Source organism: Fringilla coelebs (genome assembly GCF_963513975.1).
Source record: "Fringilla coelebs genome assembly, chromosome: 19".
NCBI classification, from domain to species: domain Eukaryota; kingdom Metazoa; phylum Chordata; class Aves; order Passeriformes; family Fringillidae; genus Fringilla; species Fringilla coelebs.
Window position 1 is genome coordinate 393,313 of NC_140045.1, and position 13,528 is coordinate 406,840.

At 57.7% G+C, this 13,528-nt stretch overlaps 1 protein-coding gene across 1 annotated transcript in view; it reads right to left on the reverse strand.

Annotated features, from left to right (window-relative positions):
- Positions 1 to 13,528, reverse strand: part of DNAH17 (dynein axonemal heavy chain 17) — a gene marked incomplete at both ends in the record, with an annotated part of 32,666 nt that overhangs the window by 514 nt on the left and 18,624 nt on the right. Inside the window, 31 exons of the mRNA XM_084218533.1 lie at positions 475 to 700; positions 1,192 to 1,335; positions 1,535 to 1,717; positions 2,094 to 2,276; positions 2,602 to 2,781; positions 3,361 to 3,552; positions 4,078 to 4,305; positions 4,547 to 4,674; positions 4,780 to 4,928; positions 5,038 to 5,231; positions 5,367 to 5,489; positions 5,641 to 5,811; positions 5,952 to 6,092; positions 6,219 to 6,383; positions 6,711 to 6,915; positions 7,402 to 7,518; positions 7,819 to 8,054; positions 8,158 to 8,350; positions 8,616 to 8,731; positions 8,912 to 9,119; positions 9,323 to 9,540; positions 9,633 to 9,728; positions 9,823 to 9,987; positions 10,182 to 10,415; positions 10,931 to 11,092; positions 11,543 to 11,809; positions 12,228 to 12,419; positions 12,545 to 12,709; positions 12,800 to 12,961; positions 13,136 to 13,227; positions 13,330 to 13,477. Coding sequence (XP_084074659.1) covers positions 475 to 700; positions 1,192 to 1,335; positions 1,535 to 1,717; positions 2,094 to 2,276; positions 2,602 to 2,781; positions 3,361 to 3,552; positions 4,078 to 4,305; positions 4,547 to 4,674; positions 4,780 to 4,928; positions 5,038 to 5,231; positions 5,367 to 5,489; positions 5,641 to 5,811; positions 5,952 to 6,092; positions 6,219 to 6,383; positions 6,711 to 6,915; positions 7,402 to 7,518; positions 7,819 to 8,054; positions 8,158 to 8,350; positions 8,616 to 8,731; positions 8,912 to 9,119; positions 9,323 to 9,540; positions 9,633 to 9,728; positions 9,823 to 9,987; positions 10,182 to 10,415; positions 10,931 to 11,092; positions 11,543 to 11,809; positions 12,228 to 12,419; positions 12,545 to 12,709; positions 12,800 to 12,961; positions 13,136 to 13,227; positions 13,330 to 13,477 — 5,383 coding nt within the window. The remainder of the gene's footprint in view (positions 1 to 474; positions 701 to 1,191; positions 1,336 to 1,534; positions 1,718 to 2,093; positions 2,277 to 2,601; positions 2,782 to 3,360; positions 3,553 to 4,077; positions 4,306 to 4,546; positions 4,675 to 4,779; positions 4,929 to 5,037; positions 5,232 to 5,366; positions 5,490 to 5,640; positions 5,812 to 5,951; positions 6,093 to 6,218; positions 6,384 to 6,710; positions 6,916 to 7,401; positions 7,519 to 7,818; positions 8,055 to 8,157; positions 8,351 to 8,615; positions 8,732 to 8,911; positions 9,120 to 9,322; positions 9,541 to 9,632; positions 9,729 to 9,822; positions 9,988 to 10,181; positions 10,416 to 10,930; positions 11,093 to 11,542; positions 11,810 to 12,227; positions 12,420 to 12,544; positions 12,710 to 12,799; positions 12,962 to 13,135; positions 13,228 to 13,329; positions 13,478 to 13,528) is intronic.

Consider the following 13,528-nt stretch of genomic DNA (forward strand, 5'->3'; position numbering starts at 1 on the left):
CTGGCTGTGGTGGGATCTGTCACATGCTTTCCTGTGTGCTCTCTGCTTTTGTCTAAGTGGACCCCTCAGCTGCTCTGCTGAACTGCCTCCTTCCCTCTCATTAGCAGCAATTATTGTGGATTTAAGCTCCTCAATTTGTCATACTCGAGCATCAACTAAGAATGTGACATATGTATTCACTAGAGCCCTGTAGCTCCAGGAGCCTGGGGTTCATGAGCTGGAGCCTGAATTGCTAGAACACAATTCTCTGGTTAGGAAAGGCTGTGTGATCCGGGCAGTGCTGCCCTCAGCTGGCAGCTGAGCCTGGACCCAGGGGGACCCAGATGGACCCAGGAGCACCCAGGGCTCCCCGCTCTGGGCTGCCACCAGCACAGGGCAGAGCACACCGGCCAGCAAGTGCTGACACTGCACGAGGGAGGAGGGCTGAGCTGGGCCTGCTCCGTGTCTGAAACACCTCAGAGATGCAGTTTTTACCTTCCATGAACAGCCCATGCACGTAGGAGCCTTCTCTAGGGGGAAATGTTATTTCCTCGCGAGTTTTCTTGGTGACATCCGCTGCCAGACACATCTTATCCAGCGGCCACTGCTTTTTCCTGGCTGTGGACTGCATGATGGCTGTGAGGAAGGACTGGGGGTTGAAGAATCCCGCCAGCCACACTGTTGCAGGCAGCACAAAATCTGTTGACCAGACTTCCAGTTCCTGGAAAATAAACCAGTAGAGTCCTTTAGGGTGGAGGGCGTGCTGTGAGCTGCTGGACACTGGCAGAGCTGATGCTTTGCTGTGCGTAACCCAAGCTTCAGCTGATCTTGGCAGAACAGAGACTGGCTGGAGGTGGTGTGGGAGGAATAAGCAGCAGATTCCCCTGCAGCAATGAAGCTGAAACCCTGAATTCATAGCGCATAAAATGCTGCTGTTATTTTTTAACAAAGCCAGTTTTATTAATATTTTTTATAGGACACCCAGGGTTGTAATGGGGGGCGGGGGGCTGATGTTCTTTTGCTACAGTGATGTACTGTAATAGGAATCCTGGTCAGACTTGTGCTCCCATTCCTGGAGTAACAGCCCTTTTCAGGTACTTCAGACTGGTTAAATTGACACTGAGAAATAAACCAGTTACCAATAAAGCAGTGCACTGGTGGGGAGAGTCCTGGGGCACCCCAGACTCTGACAGTCACACCCGCTCTGCTCACCCTGATCCGCAGGAGCAGGTCCGCATACCAGTTGGCCAGGGTGAGGAGGGAGGGGTAGGCATAACGTGTCCATGACTCTGGAACATTGTCATAGAAGAGAGCATTTGACAGCTCTTCCATCTCGGATGTAATCGTCAGCTCTCCCTTTGAGAAAGAGAAAAGTCCAGGCAGTGTCACCTGCAGCCAGTGGCGGGACAGCCCGAGGGACGCGCATGGGCTCAGGGAGCAGAAGGCTGGGGCTGCCCGGCTGTGCCTGGCTCAGCTTGGTGGGTGGGAGCTGCAGCAAAGGCAGAGAGGGCTTTGGAATACTGGGAGGTGATCCAGGCAGCTGCCTGCTGTGTACCTGCAGTCCCAGGTCCAGCTCCTTCAGCGAGCGCCTGATCTCGTTGGTCAGGATGTTCATCCTTTCACACTCCTGGAGGGCTACAACCGTGTATGGAGTTTTTTCCTTTGCCTTTCCCATCATCTCCTCCATGTTGAACGGGTCTGGCAGCTGCTGGATGATTTCATCCAGGACTGCCTTCACCTGAAATGAGAATGCCATAAACTGCTCTTGCCCTGAGAAAGAAGTGCTGCAGGTTCCATTTCATTAAGTTGGTAAGATTTTTTTCTTTTTCTGCCCTGGTGTTTCTTTGTACCTCCTCCTCTGTTACTAACGCTCCATTCTGTTATTAACTGCTCTTGGATCTTAAAAAGCTGTAGTAGGGCTGGAATCCCCTCCCTCTGCTATCCCTTCCTTCCTGCTATGGGCCTGCTCTCTCAGTTCTCTCCAGACCTGTATCTGCCTCCCCTCTCTAGCCTCTCAGTTGTCACCCTTAAGAGGTTTTTTCCCCACTATAATTACTTCCCCCCACCTTAAAAAAAAAAAACAGTTAATTTCTACCATAAAGGACTTGACTTGCCTGTTCCTCTCGGGAGACACCTGCGCCTCCGGCAGCCTCGGATTCCTTGGGCTGCAGCTCCAGCACCGTGCGGAAGAGCCTGTCCGAGGTGACGGTCAGGAAACCCATCTCTGCATTGGGGTGCAGCCCATACAGGTGGGGGGTCTCTCCTGGCAGGTTGTCATCGATGTACTGGTGGTAGGCCTGAGTGCAGGGTCAGGGCCAGCCTTAGCTTGGAAGTGCAGGCAAAGGAGCCCAGAGTTCCCTGCAACCTTGAAAACCCATCGCCACTCTTGGGGCCCTTCATGGCACCTGCCCATGGGCACGGAGGCTCTTTTTTAACTTGTGTCTCAGCCAAGTTTTTCCCTTTCCATTTCAGCCACAGGAATTACTTTTGCAGCAATTCTGCACGTTCCCAGGGGACTGACACTCTCTCCCTACCTTCCCCTTGGTGAGCGAGAGGGAACGTGGGCTCATTCCCCTTTTTCCAGAGCAGGGGTTTTCTACAGCAAATTGCAATGTTTCTTACCTCATAATCCAAGCGGGGAGGGATCATAAACCCTGGAGCCAAGGACACCTCCCCGTCCAGCATCTCGGGCTGCACGTACTCGCTCAGGTAGGTGCGGCACAGCCGGCGGTCCCAGTCATCCGTGATGTGCCCCCCGTACATGATCTCCCCAAAGAGGTACCGCAGGTCATCCCACGGCACCTGCAGGGAGAGGCTCAAGCTGGGACTCTCCCCGGGAGTTCCCCATGCAACCACAGAGTGATGGCTCCAGGATTGACCTGTGCAGGGAGCTGACACTCCCCGGGACCCACAGAGGCTTGAGAAGAGGGGTGTCTCTCGGGATCACCCACAGATTTCTCCTTGTCCCAGTATGAACACAGCCATCTGTGGTTTGAATCCTGTCTTTTTTCCAGCCAGCACTGATCACATCTGTGAGGGCAGGTCTAAAGGTGAGACCAGCCCTGTTCACTGCACCTGCATTCTTGGGGCAGGCTTTGCTTTTTAGGTGGAACCATCTACCAACCACCAAGACATGGGTCAGGGCAGGCAGGTGGGCAAGGGCAGGCACTTTCCCTGGCTGGAGCCTGATGCCTTTTTCAGCCATCTCAGTCAGGCCAAGCACTCATCTCCTTCCCCTGCCTGAGCGTGAAGGGAGCAGGAGAGGAGCTGCTCCTGGCCCTGGGCTTCTTCATGAGAGTATTTGTGCTGCAAACTGGTGAATGTTCTAAGCAAGGCCAATTGTTGCAGCTGTGCTGAGGAGCATCACCTCGTCATCCTCACCTTGGCGTTGGCCTCCAGGTAGTTCTGCAGGACGTTGACAGAGACGGTCAGGTCGCCGTTGTTGAAGGGGTAGGACCTGTTCCAGCCCTGGGTCCCGAACCTGCGCCGCTCGGCCACCGCGGCGTGGAAGTAGCAAAGGGCAAACAGGATGCACCTGAACTCCGATTCCTTGCTGCACTGCTCCAGAATTTCCTGCAGAGGAACAGTGAGGGTGGGTTGCAGCTGAATACTGCTATCAGATGCCCCTCTCATGAAGAACATTCATAGGTAAAAGAGAACTGAAAATATTCACTAGAAAAAAAGGCACACAATTGTATTTTAATGATTTCCTAGTTGGTAATTTTTGCACTCATTTGTTTATGAAGGAATTAGGAGTTCACACCCCAATGCCCTGCTGACAGCTGAGGCAGCAGCTTGTTGATGGCAAAGCTGCAGCAGCTCCAGGTTCAGCCTCAGGAAAGGCACTGGCAACCTGGCACTTCCTTGTGTTGGAAACCCTCGGGCAGCTCTGGTTACCCCTAAACCCCTGCCACAGGGGGACCCTGGGCACTCCAGGAGGGTGTGCTGGTGAGGGCGGGCTCCAGGTGCAGTGTCCCTGGCAGCAGAGACACCCCCGAGGCGCTCAGCCTGTTGAGCCCAGGAGGGGATGAGCCGTACCTGGAGCCCAGAACAGCCCCAGGAGGCAGCTGTGGGAGGGCGGGGGTGGCACGGGGGTACCTGGTTGAAGAGGTCCAGGGCTCCGTGCAGGTTGGCACGCATGCCCGTGGGCGGCTCGCTGGTGATCTTGATGGAGTTGTCCAGCAGCCCCTGGGGGATGATGTGCGTCTCGGGGCTGGGGGCTGGCTCGGCGCTCATGAACAGTCGGTACTCGGGGTGGCTTTCCTGGCTGTGGTGCTCCACCAGCTTCTCCAGCGTGGCCAGCCACCGGGCCACTAGGTGGATGTTCTGTAAAAGAAACTCTCTGCACCTTGGGAATCTCACTTCCCCCCCCCCACCCCTATTCCTACTGTGGCTCCACAGGGGGAAGGCACTGGGTACAGCCAGCTGGCCCAGGCAGTGCCACTGCCATCACCAGTGAGGTGACCCTGCATGCTGTGCCTGGATGCTGGCAGGACTGTGTGCCCTGGTGTGCCCAGTTGCCATCAGGGCTGTGTGCCCTGTGCTGTGCCCCACTGCCCCCACGCACCTGCAGGATGACCCAGTGGCCCTCGGCAGCTGCCACCTCCATGGCGTGCTCTGCCACCACCTCCTGGCCTTGCCCCAGGGATACGTTGTGGATCTTCCCGTTTTCAATGGTGAATCCCAGCCTCGTGCCTGCCAGGGGAATGTCTGCTGTCAGTATCAGTACTGAGTGGGTCCATGCAGTTCTGGCTGCTTGGCTAGCGGGGCTGGTGCCAGTCTGGGTGGGCAGTGCCTCACCCAGTGCCTCCACGTCCTTCAGCGGGTCAACACCAGGGGAGAGGATGAAGAACAGGGGCGAGGAGGGGCTGCTCTCCTTGTACACCTCAGAGAGATCAATGCTCCTTCCTTTCACATACTTGCTTCCCATTTTCTCTTCCACAAATTTCCTACAGAAAAATAGAACCATCCTGTGAGATGGGAACAGCCCCTGGTTCCAGCTGGAGGGGTGACACTCTGGGGCTCTTGCAGGAGAGCCCTATGCTGGGCACCAGGTACTTGATGGCATAGGTCATCCTGTCAGGCCGCAGGCACCGCAGCACACACAGCTTCTGCAGGGCTGTCTTGTTCTTCCAGTCCATGGGGAACACCTCGTTCTCTGGTGCCTCCATCTCCACAAACCTTTTCCATCGCTTTGCTGAGTTCTCGATGTCGTTCTCTAGGCTGGTGAAGTCTTCCATTTCTGAAAGTGCCTTCAGGTCCCACAGAAAAGGACTAAATCACTCCTGGGCTCTGCTCATCCCCAGGGAGCCCCTGCAGGTGGCCCCGGACCCGCTGCACTCGGGGCTGGCATTGCCTTGGCACAGTGGGCGATTGCACAGACCCACCTTGACAGCACCCCAGTTCTGGTTCTGCAGGAAGTCCACGGGGGACGTGACACCAGTCTTGGAAGGGAAGCGCAGGAGAAAGTCCAGCTCTGCTGGGTTCACTTCTTTCTTGAGGGCCAGGACCTGAGAGTTGGGAGTGCAGCATCAGAGCCACCCAACGCCCACGGTCCCAGTGTGAGGGGCGAGAGGCTCTGAGCATCCACAGCAGCACCAGAGTAAGAGAACAAGCTGTCTAAAGCCATGTGAATGCCTGTTGTACAGCAGGAGGGATTACCTGGAAGGTAACCTGGGCCAGGAAGATGAGTTTGTCTCTCTCAAAGAGGCCCTGAGCAGTGTACACATAGACTGAGAAGGTGATCTGGTCTGTCAGGTTGACCACCCTTTCGCGGGTGTCGTCGCTGGGGACCGCACGCTGGATGGCTTTCTCAAAGACCCCGTTGAAGGCCTGAGGAAGATCGCAGCAGGCATCAGCATGTGGCTGCTGGGGTCTTGTCAGCAGCATGGAAGCTGAAACACCAAATTTCCGTGCTCCCCCAGCTCTGTCCCACCCACAGACATCTCTGTCCCTCCTCACTCCCCTTCTACCTTGAGAGAGAACTGGTAGATGGGGTTGATCTTGCAGAGGTCACTCAGGATGAAGTACAGCAGGGATGCGCGCTCTGCTGCCGGTCGGTAGTTCTCTCTCGCAACGTTTATTTGTACTTCAGTGACTTTAGCTTCTTTTACCTGGAGGTGCAGGGGGTGGGTGTCACCAGAACCCCATCACACACCAAAGCAGTGCTCACCGTCCTGCTGGGTGCCCAGCTGAGCTGTCCCTCTGCCTGTGGCACCAGCTCCAGCGAGCACATTTACCTTTTCCTCAATTTCCTTGGCTGTGCGCTTTGTTATCTCCAGGTTCTCCACCAGTGCGGTGTCCCGCAGGAAATCTCCCCCGGCAGCTGACAGCCGGGCGAGCAGGGAGTCCTCCAGCTCCTTCAGCTTGATCTTGAACTCGTTCTGGCTCTTGGTCAGGCTTGCCTGCAAGAGCAGCACCCAGGGACATGTCACTCAAGAGATCACAACAGAGGGCTGGCAGCAGTCCCGCTGTTGTAGGGCCACCAAGGTGCTGGTGTGAGGGAAGGTGGATGTGGCCCTGCTGGGTCCCAGCATCACCCCAGGGTGAGGTGATGAGCATGCCCAGGCAGTGCTGGCTGCGGGGACCTGCAGCTGCAGGGACTGCTCAGGGCTTCCTTGGCTCCCACAAACAGCAGCGGGCACAGAGGGGAGCTCTCACGCTCCCTGCCCAAACCCTCTGCAGTGCCCCAGCCTCCCCACCCCTCTAACCAGCGCCCCTAACCCCTGCACCTTCAGGGCCTCCAGGTCTGGCCGCTCCCGGGCCACCACAGCAGCCAGCAGCTGGTCCTCCAGGCCCTCCCGTGTCACCAAGAAGTTGATGAGAGTGCACTGAGCCTGCACCTCTGGCTTATAGTGCGGGTTGAAACTTCGGGTGTGCAGGATTAGGCGGAACTGCTGGTTATACTCTACTTCTTTATCTCCAATCCTTATGTATCTGTTAGTTAATTAAACAAATTAATCCCCACACACTGGGCAGTAACTCATCAGACAGATGCCCTCAGCCTGTGCGCTGCTCCTGGCCACTTGGGATGAATTTCTTTGGCTGGGAAAAGGCACAGCAAGGGCAGAAGTACCCAACCAGACTTGGCAGGGCAAGGATGGAGGAACAGGAGCTGGAGACTGCCCTGCCACAGCCCCTCATGGCCTCTAGGGTGCACTTCCTCCAGCTTTTCATGCCATATGGCAAGTGTCCCAGGGAACATGTCCTTGAGTCACTAAATGACCTGGATGCCAAGGACCAGGCCACATTCAGCACAGGTGTCCTCCACGGGACATACAGGAGAGCACTGGGGGATGTGGCCAAAGGAAAAGAAGGATCAGGCTCCCAAGCTGCCCACAGTGAAGGTGCATCTAGCAGCATGTTGGGCCAGCAGTGGCTGCTTGGGGCAGGTGAAACCCCTGGGCACTGGGGTGTGCTGACCTGCCCTTGAAGGTCCTGCCCAGCAGCGGGTCCAGCACTGCCTCTATCGTCTCCCCGATGTCCTCGATCAGCAGCGTCTGTCCTTCGGAGACCGCCTGGGCAATGATGTCCAGGTATCTGAGGGGAGACAGGGGAGGCGTCTATGGCAAGCCTGTGCACTGTGGGGGGCTTGGGCTGCTGTGGGGGGCTCACAGAGTGCTTTCCACCCACTGTGCCCTGTCGGGACCCCGTTGTGCTCTGCCAGTCCCGGCCCCCACAGAGCTTTTGGAAGTGTCGGGTGCACAATCAGGGCTGCTGCCCTCGGGTCCTCTGGCTCTGATGGGGGACGTGATTGCCCTGACTCTGCACCCTTCAATGGCAGGGAAAGGGGGGCCGGAGCAGGCTGGCTCCATGCCCACCCCACAGCCCCTGGCCCACCTTTTCTGGCCCAGGCGGACGATCTGCAGGTCCTCCCCAAACTTGTTCTTGATCCACTTGCCGCCCTGCAGCTGGGCGTCCACGAGCAGCGGCCAGCGCTGGGTGCTGCAGAGGATGGCCGCGTTCTCGGTGGAGGTGCGGTCGCTGGGCAGCCCCTGGTTGTTCCAGGCAGCCACGTCGGCAGAGTCCGTCAGGAGGCTGAGGGGGTCCAGGTCTGGGGTGATGGGGATGGGCACCTGCCGGGAGGGGCTGTTGGGTGCCTGGCGCGGAGGCATGGGAGCCCCCGGTGCTGCAGGGCACGGGGGAAGGCACTCTGGGGTGGGACCTGCGCCCCCTCACCGACTGCCCCTGGAGGAAGGGGACCCAGTGCTTCTCCAGAAGCTCAGCCCTGTACTTCTTGGTAAAGTATCCGATGTAGGACACGAAGGCGGAGACCAGCAGCACATCCCCGCACAGCGTCTTCTCCTGCTCTCTGAGCTCCTCCACTGACTCGGCCCAGCGGACGTTTTCGGACGCCAGGCCCCCAACGAGCCTAGGGGTAGGAGGGGATGGTGCTGGTCCTGTGACCAGGCCGGGGGTGGGTGGCAACTCAGCCACGGTGACCTGGGGCGTTGTCACCAAACATCTCCATGGCTGCCTCCCCCCTGAATGTTTGGCCCAAATAATCTCTGAATGTTTTAATTTGGGGAGGGTATGGGGGGCTCTGCTGCTCCCATAGCCTTGGTGTCAGGGCCACTAGGCAATGCCAGGGAGCAGCAGCCTGCCCTGATGCTTCAGAGCCAGTGTTTGCATGGTACCTGTTTGCCAAGTTGATGACTTTATTGGTTTCATCAGCCTCCTGCTGGCATTTGATCTTCTCTGCTGTGGCTTTCTCAAACTGAGCAGTCAGAGTTGCCAGATTTTGATTCAGAGCCTTTGGAAGAGAACAGCCCCAGAGCTATTCCCTGCCCAGATGGGAGGCTCCGTGGTCCCAGAGCTCTGCAGCATCTCCGGCCCAGCACAGTGCTTGAGCCGGCTCTGGGTTCACAGAGTTCTTTTGTTCATTTGGTGACTGAGGGGCTCGTGGCTGGCAGCTGTGGGGACACACACTTACCACAATTTTGCTCTTAATTTTACTCAGCCTCGCCTGCGCCTCTGCCAGCTCGGCATCAGCATCGGCCACTGCTTGTCTCTTGGGCTTCACCGTGCAGTGCACCTCGTAGAAGCGCACCATGTTGAGGCACCAGGAGCACAGCCCTGCTGCGGCCGTTGACTTGGACTTGATGAACTCAGGATTAAAGCTGGGGTCGTTCCGGTAGGGCCTGGAGAGGGAGGACAGCCGTGCTGTGGAGCTGCCGGCAGCCCGTCCCTCTCCTCCCGGCGCTCGGGCTGCCTCTGGGTGGGCCAGCGCCTGCATCCCACTCCTGTCCCTGAACCCTGCTGGGCTCTGCTTCCCCCCCGGCCTCCCTGCCAGGGCAGGTGGTGGCAGGGGCTGTGAAGGGGCAGGAACCAGCCATGGACTCACTCAAATGCCTTGAGACAGGCCTCAGGGATGTTTTCCCCATCATAGTTTTTTAAGCTTGCAAGGAAAGTGTCTGCTTTTCCTATCTTGACTTTTCCTGCTGTCCAGCTCTTGTCCTTCGGAATCTTGCCGTTTTCGGCCGTCAGAATCAACACAGCTGCCATCACATTCACTACCTCTGGTGGTGGGGCCCCAAAGGACTTCAGCTCTGTCAGGTTGTACTGGGGAGGGACCGCAGGGCCACTGAGCCTCCCCCTGGCCCAGGGCTGCCGGCCCTGGCTGGGCACCTGCTTCCCCCCGAGAGGTGACCCACCTTGTTGAGCGTGTCGAGGGCCTCGCGGGCGGCCGAGAGCACCACCTCTGCTTCTGCCAGGTCGCTCGCACAGGCTCGCTGCTTCTCAGCCACTATCTGGGGAGGGAGGACATGGCAGGGGGTAAGTGGCTGTAACCACAGAGCTCACGCTGCCCTGTCCCACACTGGACACCAGCTCAGCAATTTGCACCTTGTTGATGGCCTCGACTTTCAGCTCCTCCTCATCAGCAATGGCTTTCTCCTTGCTGACCTTCTCTGTCTCAACACCCACCACGTGGATCAGTTTGTCTGTGTCCTCATTCTTCTGCTTCAGCTCTATCTCCTGGACTGCCAGCATGGCTTTCAGGTCGTCCACCTCAATGAGGAAAGGAACAGAGCAGATAAAAGGGCTGATCCTGCCAAGCCCTGCCTGGTGGAGCAGCAGTGTCTTGGTATGGGGCTTGGGGACCTCACAGACACTGTGACCATCCTGCAGGGATATGCCTGCTCTCTCCCCCTGTGCCAGACCCAGAACAGGCATGATGCACAAGAGAGGCTGTGGGCAGGCACCTGTGATGCTGTGCTCCGCAGCTTCATCAGCCCCTTCTCCAGCCTGTCGATGCTGCTGGAGAGCATGCTCCTTTTATCTGCCAGCAGGTTCTGGTAGAGCTTTATCTGCTCCAGGAAGGTCTTTGGCGTGGTGTAGTTATAGCGTCTCTCCACAGCCAGGTAGGTCTTGGACATCTCCTTTGAGCTTGTGTGGACGAAGGACATGAACTGGCTGATGGAGGCCTTGACCTCTGGCTGCACAGAGAGCACAGACAGGGAGCTGCTGCAGCAGGTGGCTCTGTGTGCAGTGGCTGCACTGAGCCCTCCTGCAGGGCTGGCTCTGTGTGCAGCCACAGGGGCCGGAGCAAAGTGACCCCTTCCATCAGCAGCACAACGCAGAGCTGAGTTAGAGCTGGTGGTAAAGGCACTGGTGCTGGTTCCCATGCCCAGCTCTGTCCCTGACATCCCTGTGTGGGGAGGAGCTGCTGTCCCTGGGCTGTTGCCTGTGAGGGAGGTGTTTTAAGGACCGAATGGAAAGGGAGAGTTCATCCTCACCAGCATAGCACAGGCTGCAGGCTCTCATGCTGGAACCAGCTGTAAACTTATCCCAGACCAATTCCCAGCTTGCTGTTCCCAGCCCTCTGGGTCATACCAGACCCCCATCCCTGGGCACACTAAACACAGAGAGCAGCAGAGGAGCAGTTCACTGCCCAGTGCAGCCCGGGATCCCCAGTGCTCTAGGACAGCAGCTGTGCTGGGTCCCAGCTCACCTCGATGTCTGGTGTTTCCTCCAGGAACCTGCTGCTGACGGACACGAGAGCGTCCTCCGGCCACTCGTGGAACCAGTCGATGGCCGTGCAGTTGACCACAGCTGGGAACCTCCTGGCCCGCACACGCAGGGTTGAGCCCACGGGGGAGAAGCAGAGGACAACCTGGGGCAGAACAGCAGTGCCTGAGAGGGGTGTCCCTGCTGCCAGCGTGGGGGCAGTGTCTCTGGGGGCTCCACATGACTGCAAGGACTCTGCTGCAGACCTGAGCTTTGCTGCCTTCCCATTGACTCTCACCAGGGCTGGAACTGGGTTCCCTTTGGTGCCTGCAGTCAGCAGCTGAGCTCAGTGCTCCTGTGGGTGTTCCTGGGAGTGCCCAGCATGGTCTGTGGCCATGGCAGCCACTGACCTGCTCTGCCCCCAGGGAGGTCAATACAGGGAGGTTCTGCCCTGCGCCTCTGGGGCTGGGGGCACCTGGGGGGTCTCTGACAACACCTTCTGCCTAAACCCACCATCCTGGGATGAAACCTCGGTGTTCTGTGGCCTGTTGCAAAGAGGTTTTGGATGGGGCAAATCAGGGGCACAGACAAATCAACCTGGAGAGCAAACACTCACCTTTAACTGGCGCCTGACTTTTTCTATAAATAATTTCCAGCAATTTTCCTTTGTATCCTCCAATCCAAGGGACTTCACTTGAGGCCTCATGGACCCAATGATGGTTTCCAGGTCATTATCCTGAAAGAGGCCTGGCACCTCCCCAGACGCCAAGAAATCGTTGATCACAACCAGGAATGATTCTTCAGCCACCTGGGAGTCCGTCATCAGGAACACGCCGGGGATGTTCTTCACAGCTGCTTTGATGTACTGGGAGGCAAGGTCCAGCTGGGACAGAGAGAAACGGTCACCCCCCAGTTCAACCCCCATGAGGTCTCCAAAGTGACCAGTTTGGAGCAGCCCTGGGCTGCCCCAGAGAGCTGGAAGGGAGCCTTTGGGAAGGAGCCTTTGGGAAGGAGCCTTTGGGAAGGAGCCGGTGCCAGGGGCTCTGCCCAGGCACAGGTCCAGCACCAGGGCTCCCCACACCGCCACCCCCGGTGTCACCAGTAGCTCCTGCCCATGCTTGGCTGGGAAGCACTGCGGCCCCTTGGGGCAGGACTCAGGGTGTCACCTGTGGATCCTCGTGTGCAAACATAGTGTCACAAGGAGAGCAGAGCCTCGTGAGCCCCTCCAGGCACCGTCACTGCAGGTGCAGGACCCAGCCCCAAGCGGGTGGCACTGAGGCAGGGTCCAAAGCTGCTCCTACCTTCAGGTCTGGGATGCCGTAGCCTTTCCTCAGTGTGATCTGGAACACGGTCAAGTTGCTGATGTGAGCTGCCAGCCGTGCCAGGCTCTGCTTCCCACTGCCTCCCACCCCCACCAGCAGTGCGTTGCCCCGAGGAGACTCCAAGATCCGGCTGATTCTGCAAATGTGAGACACTGCGTCTTCAAAGAGCACCTGAGGAAAGCAGGAGGAGAAGGTTTGGTGTTCTGGATCAGGCAGAAAGAACAGTGAATGCCCCATAATGCACCAACCCAACCAAGCAGTGCAGTGCTGCAGTCCCATCTTTTCAGGGCACTCACCAGATTCATGGCTGCATTCACCTCATTGTAGCTGTCCAGGGCTTCCCCGAGCAGGCTACTCAGAGATGTCCAGCTTGTCACTGGCATGTACTTGGACTCATCCATGCCCTGGGCAAAGTGGCAGTAGATGTTGGGCTTGGCAAACATCAGCTCTTCATTGATCTCCTGGGAGAGGAAATTCCAGCTGTGGGTCTGAGCTGTGGGGCACCTGGGGGCACCACTGGGCTGGAGCACCCTACTTTCAGCACAACTCACTTGAAAGGAGGCTTTGCTGATGTCGGCCATCACCTTCTTGAAGCTGTACTGATCCTCTTCATCTACAAGCTTGTCTCCATACACCCTCTCTGCTTCATGGAGCCAGAGGCGCACCAAATCCACGGGGTTTTTCAGGCAGTCAGGGGTGGAGAAGAGCAGCCCCTGGCAAACAAATCCCACAGCCCTTAGTGTTACTTTAGTGCTGCTCAGAGCTGATTGCAAAGGTTTGCTCTGGGGAGAGGCCAAGGCCCTTTCCAGGGACATGGTATGCTGCAAGGATGGGGTCTCAGAAAAGGGAGGAACAAGGATGGTTTAGAAGAAACAGCTCTCCCATACCTGGAATATGTTGGAGAGGTCCCGCAGGTTGAAGATGTAGTGGAACTTGATGGCTGTCGGCAGAAAGTTGGTGGCAACCTTCTGGTGCAGGGCTGTTGGCAGGACAGGGCGGTGAGCAGGCTCCAGGCCCCCAGAGACCCCTGAGCAGGGCATTCCCCAGGGGCTCGTCCCACCCCAGCGTGGCAAAGGCTCACCCAGCGCTGCTGCTACCAGCCTGGGCTGCATCTTCTGGAGCGGCATTGGTATGTTGTGGCGGGCCAGGTGCTGCTGCAGGATGGTGCCATACACGGTGCTCAGAGCCTCGCGGCTGGGGAAGCACACGGCGAGCACGCAGAAGTGGCGCTGCAGAAAGGGCAGAAATGGACGTGGGCACTTGGTCCCACAGGGGCTGAT